The sequence below is a fragment of the Meles meles genome, chromosome 8 (genome assembly GCF_922984935.1).
Source record: "Meles meles chromosome 8, mMelMel3.1 paternal haplotype, whole genome shotgun sequence".
Taxonomy (NCBI): domain Eukaryota; kingdom Metazoa; phylum Chordata; class Mammalia; order Carnivora; family Mustelidae; genus Meles; species Meles meles.
In genome coordinates, this window is record NC_060073.1 from 44,840,471 (window position 1) to 44,857,984 (window position 17,514).

The 17,514-nt window shown below is 52.4% G+C and overlaps 1 protein-coding gene across 7 annotated transcripts in view; it reads left to right on the forward strand.

Moving 5' to 3' along the window:
* Positions 1 to 17,514, forward strand: part of ABCC8 (ATP binding cassette subfamily C member 8) — a 73,733-nt gene that overhangs the window by 40,213 nt on the left and 16,006 nt on the right. For 5 of the 7 annotated variants that reach the window (XM_046017923.1, XM_046017929.1, XM_046017925.1 and 2 more), the window contains 10 exons: positions 1,324 to 1,429; positions 1,605 to 1,721; positions 2,110 to 2,185; positions 2,914 to 3,019; positions 10,918 to 10,950; positions 12,718 to 12,753; positions 13,390 to 13,488; positions 14,551 to 14,635; positions 15,283 to 15,363; positions 17,005 to 17,142. In XM_046017923.1, coding sequence (XP_045873879.1) covers positions 1,324 to 1,429; positions 1,605 to 1,721; positions 2,110 to 2,185; positions 2,914 to 3,019; positions 10,918 to 10,950; positions 12,718 to 12,753; positions 13,390 to 13,488; positions 14,551 to 14,635; positions 15,283 to 15,363; positions 17,005 to 17,142 — 877 coding nt within the window. The remainder of the gene's footprint in view (positions 1 to 1,323; positions 1,430 to 1,604; positions 1,722 to 2,109; positions 2,186 to 2,913; positions 3,020 to 10,917; positions 10,951 to 12,717; positions 12,754 to 13,389; positions 13,489 to 14,550; positions 14,636 to 15,282; positions 15,364 to 17,004; positions 17,143 to 17,514) is intronic. The other 2 variants (XM_046017924.1, XM_046017926.1) reach the window with 1 other exon arrangement.

Below are 17,514 nucleotides of genomic sequence, written 5' to 3' on the forward strand. Positions count from 1 at the left end.
CCCCAGAATGAGCACTGTGCCTCCCTGCATGGTATCCACTGAATCTTTGTCTTCCTCAGGCTGAACATCCCCTCCTCTTTCCACGGGTCCCAGAGCCTTCCCGACCCTGGTCAGTAAAGCAGCTTTCCCTTAAGTGCCTGCATGTCCCATCCCTCGTTAGCCTGCAGCTCCAGGAGGCGCCTACTGCTGGGCTCTAGAGCCCCGCGGCTGCTCTCTCAGCGGCGTCACCCTCTTGGGGATGAAAGCCAGAGGGTGAGGGGCTGAGGTTTTGGCTGGGGAGTTCCATACCTGGAGTGTGAAGAACTCCCAGAACCTCTGAAGTAGCTCCTGGAAGGCCAGGGCTTGGCATGCCTCTAGGGAGAGCCGGCTGTGCCATCACTCATTGCCGGTGGGACCAGACAGTAACACACGTGCTCTGTACCTGAGCCCCTTCAGCCTTGAGGAAAGTGACCTCACCTGATGCATGAGACCCTAGCAGGTCCTATGCAAGCTGGCAAGGAGAGATGGCTATTGGAATCAAGTCGCGGATGGAAGGAGCAACTCACACGAGGAAGCTCTGGCCAGGGTTCAAGGACAGAAGGGGCCATAACTCAGCAGAACTGTGGTCAAAGGAGTATATAACTAGGGAAGGCCAAAGATTAGCTCCCATTTCCAGGCTTGACGGGGCTGATTCAGGTTAATTGGCCCTGGCATTGTGCCATCTAATGACCACCCCTCCTCTCCAGCCCAGCCCGGCTCTGTGATTCTGTATAGAAACCATGGTTTCGAGGACGCTGCCCATGTCGGAAATCCCTTGTGCTGACCCAGAAGCATTTCCATAGGCAGACAGTCCTAATCTCGCTGACCCCAGGCTATCTGAGGCCTTCTCCTCCTTGAGTTGGGCACCTTCCCCAGCGGGATTTAATTATATGCTTATAAAGCATTTAATGCAGTATCTGGCATATAGCATGTGCTCAGTAAACACTGGCTATTGTTAATAACCAATCCTAACAATGACCAACCTTAACTCCAACGGTAACTGATAAAGCCCAACACCAATGAACCAGCTTCAATATTTAACTAACGTTGAAACTAACCAAGCTCACCCCAACCCAGACCCTAACCCAATCCCACATACTGGTCAACACTAACACAGCCAGGTAACACCGACTGCCCACCACAGATGTCCACTGGTCTGGCCCCCTCCAGTATGGGCTTTGCAGGGACAGGGCCGCAGGACCTGGAACTTTCTCAGAGCTCCTCTTTCAGGCCGTGCCCTCCTCCCTCTCCCCTCCTCCCTCACCCCTGGCAAGGGTGAGGGGTGTCTATGTGCTTCCTCTGCAGTGTGCAAAAGCTGAGCGAGTTCCTGTCCAGTGCAGAGATCCGTGAGGAGCAGTGTGCTCCCCGCGAGCCTGCGCCCCAGGGCCAAGCCAGCAAGTACCAGGCAGTGGTGAGTGCCTGCTTTCGCCCACCCCCTGCCCCAGTCACTCTCAATGTTTTTCTCTAGTGCCTGTACCTTGTGCCCTGCCATGTCCTATTTCTGCCTTTCCTCATTGGAACGGGGACTCCCTTCCCTGCACAACTCCTGGACGTACGGGCCCTTACCTCCTCCTGACCATTCCCAGCCCCTTAAGGTTGTGAACCGCAAGCACCCGGCCCGGGAGGACTGTCGGAACTTCACGGCCCCACTGCAGAGGCTGACCCCCAGTGCAGACGGCGATGCTGACAACTGGTGTGTCCAGGTGAGTCCTGGACCCTGCACCCCCGTGCCTGGCCCCCCAGCACCGTCTCCAGGAGGGAACTCAGCATCAGAGACCTAGGTGATGAATCCTCTGCCCTGGAGGTCACCCTGCCTGCTGGGAGGATTCACAGAGGTCCCAAAACCAGGGACAACTCTTCCTTCTCTGTTGAATGGGGGAACACGTAACTCTCCTCTTGGAGAGGGGGCCTCAGGCAGAGGTCAGCATGAGAAGGCCATTCTCTCACTCTCCCCTGCCCTAGAAGTGATCCAGGGCCTGAAATCAGTGTTTTTTGGTTTTTGTTGGGGGGCGGGGAGGCAAGAGACCATTCACACTGAGAGCCCAGCTGCCCTTCTGTTCTCTTTCGGGCGGTGGGGTACCACCAATAAAGATCATCGGAGGCTTCTTCACTTGGACCCCCGATGGAATCCCCACGCTGTCCAACATCACCATCCGCATCCCCCGAGGTACGGCCCGGCTCACCTCTCCAGCATGGTCTGAGGGTGTCCCCTCAGAGGCATAGTGGAAGGGTCCCCTCCCCATGTCTACTGAATAACATGGGGAGAAAAAGTAAAACCAGCATGTATTGAGTACCTGCTCAGTGCTCACTCTTGGTGGGTACTCTGGGGTATGAACACTAGAGCGCGGTGGGCCGAGTCCTCTAGAAGTCCACGTGCTGGTGGGAGTGCAGCAGCAAGGACAGGACTAGACAGCAGGACCTTGATGTCCAACCATCTGCGGCAGACATGCGGGTGTTTCACAAAAAGAAAAGCAGTCCCGAGGAGCCAGGGAAGGCACTATGGAAGGGCTGGGGTTTCTGGGAATGAGCAGGATCCCTGGCATCCCTGGTGGGTCATGAAGCATGGTGGGCATCCTGGCAGAGGCAGTAGCATGAGCAAAGCATGGAGGTGGGATGGAGATAGGAGCCAGAATGGCCTCTGTTGGGACCAGGAGGAGATGGGCTCGCCCTGGGGAGCACTAGAAAGAAGAAGCAGGTGCTTAGGAAGGAGTAGGTGATCCCTGGTAGAGGAAGGACCTGGGAAGGTCTCCAGAAAGAAGGGCTCAAAGGGGGACTCTAGGTAGGAGGAGAGCAAACAGGTGTCCCAGGGTTGGGTGTATCTGCCCGTCTGTCTGGGTGGTAATTGTTCAGACTCCCTCCTGCTCCAGTCCCATCTGCTGTCCGCCCTCCCTGCAGGCCAGCTGACCATGATCGTGGGGCAGGTGGGCTGCGGCAAGTCCTCGCTCCTCCTCGCCACCCTAGGGGAGATGCAGAAGATCTCAGGGGCTGTCTTCTGGAACAGGTACTAAATGCATCCTCTGGGCTCAGTTAGTGGGGAGAGCAGACGATGGGCAGGAGGGCAGCCTTTCTTTCAACTGTCCTCGGGGAAGGCACATCGTGCACTTACCGGGTACTCCACCAGTGCTGTTCGTTGTTGTTCTCATCATCATCATTAGTACTTACTAAACCCTCACTGTGTGCCAAGTGCTTTGCTAAGTCCTCTGCGTGCATTATTTCACTTAATCCTTATGACAACCAGCAAGGTAAGGACTGTCAGCAGTTCTTGTTTTATCCATGAGGGTTAAAACTCTTGGCCCGAATTCAGTCAGCTAATAAGTGGCTGAGCTGGAACTTGAACTGCCTCCCCGTGTCGGGGACTGCGGCACAAACACTGGTTTCCAGCTTGGTTATCCGCAAAACCAACGCCAACCACCCTGTGGGTGTTTGGGGGAGCCAAAGATAACACAGACAAGACGTGGGTTTCTGCACAAAGATCTCTATCTTAATGAAAGAGCCAGAACCTCAGGTTGAGTCAATCATGAATCTATTATTTATACCCACGTACTTCCAAAAAAACCACTTGAAACTAGTTGATAAAAGATATATATAACATAGAAGGTTTTTAAAAAGGAAAGAAGGGCAGAGAAATGAAGAGGGTGGGAAAGGTGTACAGCAGCCTGGGTGGGGCCTAGCTTGGGCCCCCCTGCCCCCACACCCGCAGACCAAGGCAGGGGGGACCTGACAGTTTTGTTGAGGGCATTCAGGAATAAAGTTTGCAGCCAATCCAGCAGAGGACAAGCTTTCCCTACAATCATTTCTAGGGGGGAGATTATCATTCAAGAGGTCAGGTTTTTCATAAGCCTGAGTACAGAACGGAGCACAGAGAAAGACCTTGGGTCCAGTGTCTGAGGACCTCTAGGCACCTCCATTCCCTGCTTTTCCAAAATGTCCCTGAACGGTGCATCCAACAGAGGGCAAGTTTTCCTCCTCAGTGGGGCTGTGGGCTGGCAGACAAACCCTTTGTGTTTCCTGTGACTTCAGTGTCTGGAATCTGAATTCCATCAGGGACAGAAAGGTCTCTACCTCCACTCCCCATCTTATGTGGGGGATTTCTCAACACGGCCTGACTGGGGAGACCCTTTGTACCAACTGTCCCTGGGGGCTCTGAAGGGAGGAGCCTTTCCCTGTTGGTTGAAGGTGTGTGTCTGCGAAGGGAAGACGGGATTAAGGAGCCCGGAGATTGGGGCTGTCCCTGGATTCTTTGGATTGTGACCCACTCAGCATGAGTCAACACCCCCCCACCACCACCATCACCACCCCGGGCCTGATCCCTTGGCTCCAGTTTCTTCATCTCTTCTCCCAGGCTCCAACCCCGGATGTCTTCACAGCATCAACAGCCCTCTCTGTCCTCTGCAGAAGCAGCAGGTGTGCCTGGCTGGGGCTCAGCCCTGCCCCCCCACACCTCTTCTCTAAGCGTTGCCAACCCTCAGGGTCTGACTACTGCCACCTCTGTCTCTGGAAGCCTCTGCCCCAGCCCAGGAGATACAAGGGACCTCTCTAGGGCAGCCAACATTGAGCAGCCGTTATGTGCCAGGGACAGGACAAGGCCCTTTATTTACTTCATTGTCTCAGTCAGTCTGCCTGCACCAAACTCTGTGAGGTAGACATCATTAACCCCACTTAACAGATAAGGAAACTGAGGCAAAGCAAGTGACCCGAGGCCACCCAGCTCTTAAATGGCAGAAGTAGGATTTGTCCCTAGGTGTTCAAGCACACGGGCTTTCTACTGAGTGCTGAGAGAGCAGGAGCTTAAGGGCAGTGTGAAGAAGTCATTAGGCAGACAGTCCCATGGCTAGCTGCCCGCTATGGATACCTCCCTACCTCGTTCTCAGAGCCACTGCCCAGGGGCTCACAGCTCTGTCCTCATGACCCTTGCTCTCAGCAGGCAGCGGGGCGCCAACTCCTGGCGAGGTTTGAGTCTGGGGGAGGGGGTGGTGCTGAAATGTTCTCACTTCTCCAGGATCCATTTTGCCCTCCTCCACGGTGCAGCGTCCGTCCCAAGCAAAGCGAGCCACTTCCGGGGAGCCTGCACCCCACCCTAGGAAGTTGCAAGACTTGGTTTGCCACGCAACTCAGACTCCAGTCTCTACACTGATGCATTCACTCACCCCCTGTTTATTGAGCATCTACTGTGTGCCAGACCCTTGGCACAGCAACAACAAGGCAAAGATGGTTAAGACATGGCCCCTGCTTTTATGGGAATGGAAAGGAGATCGGGACCATAATTGAGCACAGAGGAACAACAATGACCTCTGTGGCCAAGGAGAGAAGGCTTATGTGTATTGGTGTTGGAGCCTTGAAAGAGGAGCGGGTTTCATCTGATAAAAGAGGCAAGGAAGGGTAGGAGAGGAAGGTGTTCCAGGCAGGGGTATCAGGATGGCAAAGGTGTGCTGATAGGGAAGAACGTGATTCTGGAACCTGGAGCCCTGGAGGTGTGCAACGCAGTGGCAGACAGCAGGAAGGGGGCTGGGCTTGGCTCAGATGCCCCTATATACTAAGCCCGGGGAAGTAAGATTTAGCCTGAAGGCTATAGAGGAATCATACTGGTGATGAAGGAAGCATGGGGGGGGGGCGCAAGGGAGGAGCTGCAGAAAGGGAGACCAGTTAGGAACCCCTTACAATGTACAGCAGCTGGGAGAAGGAGTCTGGACAGACATGACTCGGTTGCCTTCATCTGCTGTTTGCCTCTCAAAATCCGGGACATGCACAAGCTCTGTCCAGCCCACCTGTCGTGAACAATGAGTGAGTGAAGCGTGGGGGCTGTGTGTCGAGGGCCCATTGCAGGCAAGCTCCGCACCTCAGACACTGGACCCAGGTCCTCGGTGGAGGCTGCACTGGATAAGCAAGCCAAGAGCAAAATAGCATTTAACCTGGCAGCCTCTCCTGCAGGCCTGCCTGTCTGCAGCCAGAGGCCGGGGAGATGGCAGGCTGCCCCGATGTTTTCATCCACACCGCTGCCAGGAAGAGGTCCAGGGGCAGAGGGCCGGGAGCTGGGGGATTAGGAGGCGCAGAACAGCAAATACTCTGGAGAGATGGGTTGGTTTGTACGGCCGTTCATGTATTCTTTGAAAGAACAAATGACAAATGACGAGTGTGGCTGAGCAGACAGGAGCAAAAACTCTGGAGGCAGACTGCCTGGGTTCAGGTCTGAGCTCTGTGCTTTGGGAAATTCCGTGACCTTTCTGGCCCCGTCTTCTCTTATTCCCATGGGGCTGATGTGAGGCTTAACCTAGCGTGTAGCAAGTGCCCTATAAATATTATCATAAATATTATTCTTTGACAATGGACTTCTATGGCAGGTACAGAATTCCCCAGTGGTTCCTGAATGCATTCCGGCCTGTCTCTCAGGAGAGATGGCAGTCAGCTCCCGGGGCAAGGAGACCATGTCTTATTTGTCCTTGTGTCCTATAGCCTTTGCTAAATGAATTCCTTTGCTAAGTGAACAAACCGGGAACAATATATGACCTTCCAGAGACCGCCATCATAAATGTGTCCTGACCTCTCTCTCCTCCAGCATGCCTTGGTCCATGCTGTTCTCCTAACCCGGAGTTCCACCACGCAACTCCCCACCAGCGTTCGGAAAGTGGGAATCCTGCCTGTGCATGCCTCGCTCTGTGGTGTGACTACCTGCTAATGTGTGTCTCCCATGACACGGAGCCCCTTGAGGACAGGACTGAAGGGTTGTCCCCCAAGTCCCCAGCACGGGTGTATTTTGTGAACTTCTCTGTGCAGACTACAAAGGAGAAGACCTCCCCCAGGGAGCTCACGGGTCCTGGGTGGACAGAGGCATGCAGACGGAGCCCAAGGGTGGGCACGGACAGTCCATCCGGTGAGGGCAGCGGCCCTGGGCAGAGCCAGCACATGGGCCACCGGCTCCAGGTCTCAGGGAGAACCACATGCCTCCCCAACACACCTTGTACTAGCAGGTGCCCTCCAGCACGCAGCTCTCTGCTTCAGCTCACTATCCACCTGGGAATCTGTGAACTCTCTCCTTAATACCTAATAAGAAAACGCTTTGATGAAAAGTTAATATTAGCAGATATACTCCCGTGAAATTTCTTTCCCTAGAAATGAGGAATAGGGCCATTAATGACCACAGCAGAATGATTTTAAACGTCCCCAGGGAGCCAGCAGGAAGCAGGGCCCTGAGGAAAGCACTGGGTGGGGGGAACGTTCCATTTCCTGAGGAGGAACTGTAAATCAGCCTCCGTGGAGCTCCCTGATGCCCCTGCTCCCACCACCTGCCGCGGCGTCCACATAGGAACCGTTTGTTATTCTGTCTGTGCCCACTCAGGCAGCCTGTTTGCCCTGGGCTGCCCTCAGAATGCTGTTGCCTTGTGGGGGGTTGGTGGGAAGGCTGCCTCCCAAAGACCCTTACTGCCCCAGGAGGTGAGAGACAGCTCCTTTTGTGACTATGGTCCAATCTGCCCTTGCACTTCCTGGAGGCTGTGGGGAGTAAGGGTAAAGGGCTCAGGTGACCCCAGGTGTCCTGGAGGAGGCAGATCTGGTGAGGTGGTAAGCAGACAAAACAGGGGGCCCTGCATGGAGGTGATGAACCAGGTTTGGAACCCAATGGTTGTTGGCCGTAGTCCTGAGTCTGCCCCTTGCTTGCTGTGTGACCTTGGGTAGGTTACCTCTCTGAGTTTTCGTGTCCTCATTGGGACAATGAGAAAAATGCTTTCCTCTCTTGGAGACTTGGTGTTAGGACCCAATGACATTAATTGCTCTGTGGGTAAAAAGTAACATTTCAAGGCAGCGACAGACCTGTTGGGGGCAGGATGAAAGGACCATGGGGACCCAAAAGTTCTAACTTCCTCTCTAACCTGTTCTGCCTTTTCCTTGTTTATTGATTGCTGGGGTCTTAAGCAAGTGGCAGGCCCATTTGATTCCCATGGGCATCTTTGGGACCAAGCATGGAGCCGAAAGGGTGATCTCCCAGTTTTGCAACCTCACAACTTGCCTCCGACCAGCTCGGAGCTGTGTTTATAATATACTCTCCCAGTGTCCCTGAGGTTTGTGCCATGACCCCAATTTTATACAGAAGGAAAGAGAGGCTCCCCTAAAGGAAGGGACTTGCCAAGATTTCACACCAGCAAGTCAAGAGACTCCTCGGGATGCACTTCAGATCCCATATTCTTTCCAATTCTCTGTGCTGCCTGCCGTCCTGTGCTGCCTTTTCCTCCAACCTAGAATTCCCTCCCTATCTGCCCTCAGTCCTCCCCCACTTTCAGAGTTCATTTCAGCTCTGACTTCTTGGAGTCTTTCCACACTCTCTCTGATTTCTTTGCCCCCAAACTATTTTTTAAGTTTACATTGTTCTCTGGTTCTAGAAGAACGTCCATTAAATTAGAAAACTTACACAAGTATAAAGAAGGTAAAAGCCACCCATTTCCCGTCTTCTCTCTATGCATTTGCAAAGTGTTGTGGGTCCGTTCCCCCGAAATTTCTAGAATACTTTCTTACTCCTACTCGGTTTTTGACTCATAACTCATAACTTTTTGACTTCTGTACCTGTCTGATTTGTTCTACCAGACAGGGAGCCCTGTGAGGGCGGGCTCTGGACCTCGATGCCACTTGGTTCGCACACACATGCCCAGCTCCTAGCTGATTGGAGGGAAGGCCATGGGGTTGGAGAACTGGGGGGAAATTGTCCTTCAGCTCAGTGCTTAGTTCCAAAGGTACAGAGAGAGGAGGGATGAAATGGTCCCGACACATTTAAGACCCCAGTAATCAATGAGAGAAAGGACATGCCACCTGTATCATCTTGTACTTTTCAGGTGGAAACATCTACACACAAAGGCTTGGGGAGGCTTATTCCAGGGAGGCTGGGATTACCCTGGAAATAGGCGAAGATGTACCTGGATTCTCACCCCAGCTTCCCTTCATCCTAACTGTAACATTGGGCATGTCATGCAAACTCTAAGCCTCAGTTTCCCTATCTGTAAAATGGGGATACTAACACCTCTTTAGAGTGTTGTCCTGTGGATGACAGCTTCACACTGTGCCTGGCATGAGGACAGCCCTCAGTGAGTGCTAGTCTCCATCCCTCCCTTCTTCCCAAATGACCAAGATGTCAGTTAATAACCTTCTTATATTACGGGTCACTCATGCGTTAAGCAAGGTGGTGGCTGGCTTAAAATCCCACTGGGGATGAAAGACTCACTCAGGCAGGAGCGGATTAGAGAGTTAGGTAGTCCATTACAAAGGCTAATTGAGCAGCCCAGACAATGATGCGAACTGAGTTACAGCTGAGAGCACTCACTGTGTGCTGGGGTCCTCAGGGAGGCCGCAGATGTGCTTTCCTCCAGGTAAAAGACAACTCTGGAAGCTGCTCTGTGCAACTCTGAAAGCAGGCAAGACAGGAAGTTTCCAGAGACAAGCTCATCTGGGCCGTGGCCATAGTTGGATTTGTAAGCTTTGGTTTCTCATCTGTCTCACGTTATCAGCTGCCCAGAAATTAAAGCAATCTGGACGTTGGAGAACACAAGGTTAGCTGGGGTTGAGAGAATGAAAGGAGACCTCAAAGATCGGAGAACAGAATCAGGGGACATGAGACTACACATTCATCAAGATCTCCTCTCAGCTCTGCTCCTCAGCAAGGGACAGAAAGGAATTCATCAGTCTCCTTTCTGTCCCTGGTTTTGTCCATCCCAGTGTTCCTGACCAATCACAGTAAAGTAATGTAGCATGGTCATTAAGAGCGTGAAGCTCGGGGCGCCTGGGTGGCTCAGTGGGTTAAGCCTCTGCCTTCGGCTCAGGTCATGGTCTCAGGGTCCTGGGATTGAGCTCCACATTGGGCTCTCTGCTCAGCGGGGAACCTGCTTCCCTTCCTCTCTCTCTGTCTGTCTCTCTGCCTGCTTGTAATCTCTCTGTCAAATAAATAAATAAAATATTTTTTAAAAAAAGAGCATGAAGCTCTAAAGTCAGACAGATAGATCTATTTCCTCTGCTACTCGCTGGCTGTGTGGCTTTGGGCAAGTTACTTACCCTCTCTGACCCTCACTTTCTTTGTCCATAAAGTGGAGACAGTCAAAGTCAACCTCCTTCATGTGATTATTTAAAGCTTACAAAAGATGATACTATTACAGTGTTTATCACAGTGCTTCTAAAAGCTCAATATAAATGTTAGCTGGTTTTAGTGTGATTAAAGTAAGATCTGTATGAAAACAGAGCCGATTGTCTTTCCCCAAATATGCATGTCAGAAATACCAGTTTTCTTGACAGAGGGCTACTTCTGGAAGGTTGAGAGGTGGTCTGGGGGAGGAGAGAGAACACTGGCAAAGTCAGCATCAAAATTCAGGTCACCTCACTCAGCCTTTTCAAATTTTTTTTTTACTATAACCCACAGTGTGAAACTCATTCTACATCACAGTCTATTACATTCATGCATTGATAGATACGAGAAAAAATTTTCACCAAAAAATACACATCTTAACCACATGCTATGCACATTTTTTTTTTTTAGAGCAGCTCCAGTTCACTTCCTTCACACCCAATTACTGGGTCCCAATATACAGCTTTGAAAGCACCACATAAATTGATTCTGAGCTTGACAAAGTCACTTTGCCTCTCTGAGCTTTTGTTTTCCCAACTGGAAAACCATCATGATGCCCAGCCCGCCTCACTGTGCTCTGAGCCCGGGCCAGGAGCACAGATTTAGCCCTTGCTATTTGGAGGGTGCTCATCTAGGTGCTGTGGGAAGGACAGAGATTGAGAAGAGGAAGCCACCTGGGGACACTGGGGAGGGGTGGGAGGGGCGGGGGTGGCGGGGATAGGCTGCTCTCCAAAGACCTTTGAGATGAAGAGAAATGCAGTGGAGTGAGAGTAACTTGGTGTTGGTTTTTCCCTTTTGTGCCCCAGCAGCCTTCCTGATGAGACGGGAGAGGACCCCAGGTACAGCCTCGGAACTGGGTTAGACGTGGGTCCCAACAAAGGGAAGAAGCTGGGGGGCTGGGAGGGCTTGTGGAGGTGGGGTACTAAGTCTGGACTGCAGGGTCTGCAGCCCACATCATGTCAGAGGCCCCAGGCCTCACGATAAGGCATACTTTCACAACAAGGGCAAAGTCTGGTTCTTGGAGAGAAAAAACAAACTTAGACACTCCAGTCTGTGACCTTCAAAGGTCAAATAATATAGAAACACATATACAATATATCTGCGGTTTAAAAATTCCATGGTGAATGAAATGGTTGGCTCATTCGGCAGAGCATGAAACTCTAGACCTCAGGTCGTAAGTTCAAGCTCCATGGTGGGTGTGGAGCCTAGTTAAAAATAAACATTTTTAATTAACTAATTAATTAAAATGTCATGGTGGATAGTCAGAAAGCAGCTACCTGCTTGCCACGGGCTGAAGGAATGGGTAAAGGGAGTAACTGCTAATGGGTGCAGATTTATTTTGGGGAGGTGATAAAAATGTTGTGGAATTAGCGGTGATGCTTGCACGACCTTGTGACTCAACTAAAAACCATTGAGTTGGAAAACAAATGGCAGGGAAAAGAAAATTAGGAGGGGGGGTGGGGAGGCTCTGTCTAAAGGGTCCTAGGGAGTGCTCCTAAAAAAAAAAGTTGAGAAAAATTGCTGTGAGAGAGGAGGTGGATATCCCTCAGGCCAGACAGAAAATGAGGCCTTACTGCTTTATGTTTAGTATATGGGTCTGAAAAAGTCCAAGTAAAATTGATTAATGAGGCTCCGAGACCCTCCCAACCTCACATCTCCCAAGAACAACCCAGACACCCGGGCGGCAGCATGAAGGCAAGACTGGGAACGTTAACTCAACTTTGTACATACACTCAAGCTCCCAGCCTTCGCTCTGACCCTGGAGTATTTCACTTCTCCGTGGTTCCTCTGCCCTTTCTCCCACCTTGTCCCCAAGTGCCTGGGTATGATGACAGCCCCAGCCTCTCTAGCCACAGTGACCATGCTTCTTGAGCCAAAAGGCCCAGCTGACAGTACGTGACAGGTCTGACCTGTGGATGAGAACAGCAGGATAGAAGGGCAACACCAGAGCGGTTGCTGGCCGCCCAGGACACGTGGATGCTGCTGCTGACTGTGCCCCTCCCAGCACATTCCACCGCCGGCTGCTGACAGGGCCACACGAGGCTTCCCATCACGCCTGAGCCCTTCTCGGCCCTCTGGCTGCCACCGCGAGAGCTCTGTGGGCCAAATGTTCCCACACACAAGCTGCAGGCCTGGCCCGGCTCCTTCCAGACAGCCCTCCCTGCCCCAGCTGTTTCAGCAGCCACGTCTGTCTGAGACGAGTCTGTGCATCTGAGCCCCGATGCAGAGGCCAGAGTCTGGAGGAGCCACATGTTGGCCTTCATACTCCTGACACAGGATTACCCCCCCCCCCAAAACACACACACACACACACACACACACACAGCTTACACCTCTGGTGCCTTTTCCCTACTCTCCCTCTTGGCTGGGGCCCTCCTCACACACCTCACACATACTGGGGCGACTACCCAGGATCGGGCAGCAGAGGCTCCCCCAGGACGGCCAAGCCCCACCCCACACCCCTCCAGGCAACATGGGTGGCTGCATCTTTGGTCCCAGGGGCTATAAAGACACCCTCACACTGGGTTTGAAGGAGCCTGGGTGTCTGTGGAGAAGTTGGTGCGTGCATGGGAGCCCTGAAGTTATGTCTTTTCTTCCTGCTGTAGCCCAGAGCGGGAGCCAGTGGCCGACTCCGACGTCAGGTACTGTGACAGGGAGCAGCCGCCCTCTGGGCAGGCTTCCTCAGAGGGGTTCTTCCAAGGGAGCCACAGAACTCTTGAAGGCAGCCCCCCTGGGCCCAGCCCAGCTGCGGGGAAGAGGCCCGGGGGGGGGGGCTCCATGCTCCACCAGATGGTTCAGAGGCCTCAAGCTGCTCCCCTCACACCAGATTATTTTTATGCCCCCCATCCCACCCCTTGGTTTTGGTCTTTAAACACCTGATCACACTAAATGTGGTTTCCTTGGCTCTGCTTATTTTAAAAAAGTTCCACTTGGACAATTACCTGTTAGTGTCAAAATCAAGTGGTTTGAGGACCTCTCAGGGAAGAAGGAAATTAGGGGTTGAGGGATTACTTGGTTTGGTCACACTTTGGGCTTCTCCCAGTTCTGGGTGAAGACTCAGGAGGAACAGGTGATGGGGCGGCAGGGCAGGGCAGGGCTGCGAGCCCATTCCCCCTAGTCTGCCAAGACCCCAGCACCCAAGCCCAACCCAGGCCGCTGGAGGCCAGACAGATTTCTGCCAGGCGCACCACCTCCCGGTCTAAGCCATCTGCCTGACAACTGCCTCTGAGTACAAGCCCCTGAGAAGGCCTCCCCTGCTCCTACCTGCTTTATTCCAGGAAGAGAGGCCCTGTGGCCTATGCTTCTCAGAAACCATGGCTGCTAAATGCCACTGTGGAGGAGAACATCACCTTTGAGAGTCCCTTCAACAAACAACGGTAAAAGCCTCTCTGAGGAGGACAGGCTGGGGGAGGGGAGAAACCGGTCGGGGGCAGCCCCGGACAGCCCTCCCTGGCGCCAGAGCCCCAGCTGGCTGCTTGCACCTCCATCGATCTCCTCTACCCAGCCACCCTGCTCTCCGGGATGCTTATCTGGATTCTAGCCTGTTCCATATGGTGCACCTGGAAATGATTCAGATATGCCTGGGCATCGGGACGGTCTAGCTCCTGTGGGTGTGAGGGCGCTGTGTGGAAGTCCCAGTGCCTTCCCTTGGGTCGAAGGGGAAGGCTGACCCAGCTTCCCATTGTTCCCTACACCAGCTCTGCAGCTCATGCGCTATTTTCCCTCCCATGATAATAACGGTTACCATCCACTGAGCTTCTGAGTGTCAAGGGCAGTGTCCCACTCTTTCTGTGCGTGGTTTCCTCTAATGCTCACAACCGCCCCAGCAGGCAGCTACTATGATTACCTCCTTTATACAAAGGAGGAAACCAAGGCTCAGAAAGGTTAGGTAACTTGCCCAGGGCCACCCAGCCAATAAGTGAGAGAAATGGGTCTCAAATCCAAGGCTGCCTGACACCCAATTACATGTCACCCAGACACTCTGATGCTTCCATGCACCCTGGCTGGCACCTGCCCAAGCTAAGAGCTGCCCTGGGAAGTAGGAGAGGAGCAGGCTGGCCAAATATTTGATCAGCCATCATCATTACTGCCAAAGCCTACCAGCAGAGATTTTCCTGGCCGTGCCCCAAGTGTGGGCTCTGGCCGCAGCTTCTCGCACTGCCCAGGGGCCTGGGGCCCCCCTCTTATCACTTACATGGTATATTTGCTACTATCCAATTTCATCCTTCAAATATTTAACTGGCCCCAAGGTGCTGCCCTCAGCTCTTTTCACGCTCATGTCGTGTTTGCTTGCACCCAAGCAGAAGGCCATTAAGGCTATGGTTCTCCCTGAGCCCAGCTGCCCCAAAGCTAATGGCCCAATGCATGTGGTCAGGCCCCACTCTGGCCAGGCTGACCGGCTGTATCCGCCCCCCACCCCACCCCCCCAACCACTCCAGGTACAAAATGGTCATCGAAGCCTGCTCCCTGCAGCCGGACATCGACATCCTGCCCCATGGAGACCAGACTCAGATTGGGGAACGGGTTAGTAGCAGCCTCTATGGAGTTTTGTGCAAGGCAGGGCCAAGCTCCCCTGACCCCCAGCATGTCCGGAGATGATTCTCAGGGAAAGCATGTGACTGGAAAATAAGAGAGGGGAAAGGCGGAAGAGCTGCCTGCAGTGAGGTCAGAATGGTCTCAAGCCATGGGCTGCTGGCTGTCCTCGACAGGTTTGCAACTCATGCTTTCGTGGGCTGGAGATGACTTGGTATCACCTTCATTCATGCCTCATGTGTATTCTAAGGGCCCACAGGATACTGCGATAGGCCCAGGGTCATCTCCTTCTTGTACCCTGGCCAGGTGGGGACCCTCCTCCGTAAGCTCAGGCGTATGGGATTCTCCCACAACTGTCCTTCTGTATGATTTAAATCCCTACTTCCTGTGTCTGAGTTGTCACCGGTCAGATGGTCCCTACATGATGAATCTCCAAAGATGTGGGGATCCTGCTCTCCACTTCGGAATGAATTTAGTAAACCTGTATAAGTCCCTCCTCTTTTCACGGTGAGGAGGGGGCAAAGAGGTGGAGAGAGCCAGGCCTCCCTCTCAAAGAGCTCACAGTCAAGAAGTGAGGGCCAGGACAGTCTTTCCTGAGGGGCTCTGAGAGTGTGACCTTTCCTCTCCTTCGATCACAGGGCATCAACCTGTCTGGTGGTCAACGCCAGCGAATCAGTGTGGCCCGAGCCCTGTACCAGCACACCAACGTTGTCTTCTTGGTGAGTGTCTTAGCCGGTGTCCTCCTCGGGGCCCTCCCTGACTCACTGCCTGGACACACACACACACACCACCACCACCACCACCCAGAAACTCCCTCTCCTGCCAGAGATATCAGCTAATCGCTGATGGGGAAACTGAGGCAAGGATAGTGCAAATGACCTACTGTGGACTTTACACTGAACTCTGCAGCAGCCATGAAGGGAGATGCATGGTAATTACAGGCTGCCTCTTTGTAAGACAGCCCCAGACTGTTAACGCTTAGTTAGCCCCGCTAAAACACGTAGAATGTACGTGCCACTTTCCATCCCATGCCCAGAGCAGACATTGCTAATTGATCACAGCAGTAGTAATAGAAAATTCAGCATTATCAATGAAAGCAATTCCGTGAAACCCCACATTAAGTTTCTTTGGGAAACTTAACTTGGCCTCAGAATCCTTCTCAACACAGCACTCCAGATAACCATTAACAGTCAAACATGAGATCCCCTTATTAGCTATATCTGCCCTATTTCATGCCAAGTTCTGTGTTAGGTGCTTTGGTTGACACTGAAGAATTCGGAAAGCCAGCTCTTGGCCTCAAAGAGGTAGAGTCTAACTAGGGAGATAGAGTTCACCCACACGTGAGAGCCTCAGCCCAGTTGAAAGCCAAACTGTGGCACAGTCTATGAGGCGAATTGTCTAAGGAGACAACGGTGAGAGCTAGAATAATCAGGGAGAGCTTCCTGGAGGAAGAACTTGAAGAGGGAGTCAGTTAAACAGAAGGGAAGAGGAAGGCCATTTGGGTAGGGAGTCAGAAGAAGGAACATCGGGTCTCTGAACCTGGTTTTATTCTTTCCCCCGCCTGCCCTCAATACACATAAATGCTCCCCATGAAACACACTTCAAAATGTAAAGGTTCGTAGTCTTTGTTACCCTCTGACATAGCCCTTTACAAAGTACCAACCTACTCATGGTCTCATGTGAGCTTTAAACAACCTTATTAGAATAAGTGAAGTGGATATTGCCGTTTATTTCAGCAAAGTTGTATTAAGCTCCTATTCTATTTGGCATGGGCATAAGGGGTGTCAGTTCTTGGGGTCCTCACAGGAGTGGACAGATAACTATCACAACTGGAATCGAGAAGAGGGAAGGCTAGGCACGGAAGTCAAGAAAGGACACAGGAAGAGCTAGGATAGAGCACTGAGGTATGAGTCACCAGGCAGACAAAAGGTAAAATGGCACTTTGGGCAGAGGAAAAAGCGTAGGTTAAAAACCTTGGAGTGGCAAGTTCTCTGGAAACCTGGAGTACAGGGAGCTTGGACAGGACAGATAAGTGAGACCGGACCGATGGAGCAGGTAGTAGAGGGCCTACCTAGATCATCATGTTAAGGAAATTGGACTTCAAAGGCAAGAGGGAGCTATTGAATGAAGGTTCAGGAGTCAGGAAGTGCCTATGATTAAATCTGTTTGAGATCAGTGTCTGACAACAGCCACATTTCAAGATGAGACATCTAAAACCCAGAGAGGTTAAGTACATTGTCCAAGGCCATACAGCTAACCAGTGTCAGTCCCTGGGCCAGAGCTGGTATAACTCTGAGGGGTTTTATTCTCACTGTTTCCCCTCCCCCTCCCCTTGCCCCCACCTTCTCCTCTCTACCCAGGATGACCCCTTCTCAGCTCTGGATGTCCATCTGAGTGACCACCTAATGCAGGCCGGGATCCTTGAGCTACTCCAGGATGACAAGAGGACAGTGGTCCTAGTGACCCACAAGCTCCAGTACCTGCCACATGCAGATTGGGTGAGGGGCCCCAGGAGGTCAAGCTATGGAGGGCCGAGGTGGGAGAGGCAGTGGGACATCTGCAAAGGAGTTAATGTCTCCATAGTTCCTTCTGAGGGCCACAAAGCAGAAGAGATCCATGATCCATGAATGGCTCTAAGCAGGCAGGGTAGCTCAGGCAGGTCCTATACAGGCCAAGGATTTGGTATCACTTAGAGCTGCAGATGTTCCCATCCTCACCTGGGGTCCCTGTGGGTACATGCAAGTCTGGCACCAAGAAGTCTCAGAAAGAAGCAGACACTCAATTCCTACCTTCTACTTATGGCCTAGTTTGATGATTCATCTCCCCTGGCCTCAGAAATGCTTATTTGGATGGGAGAGCCATCTTCCTGC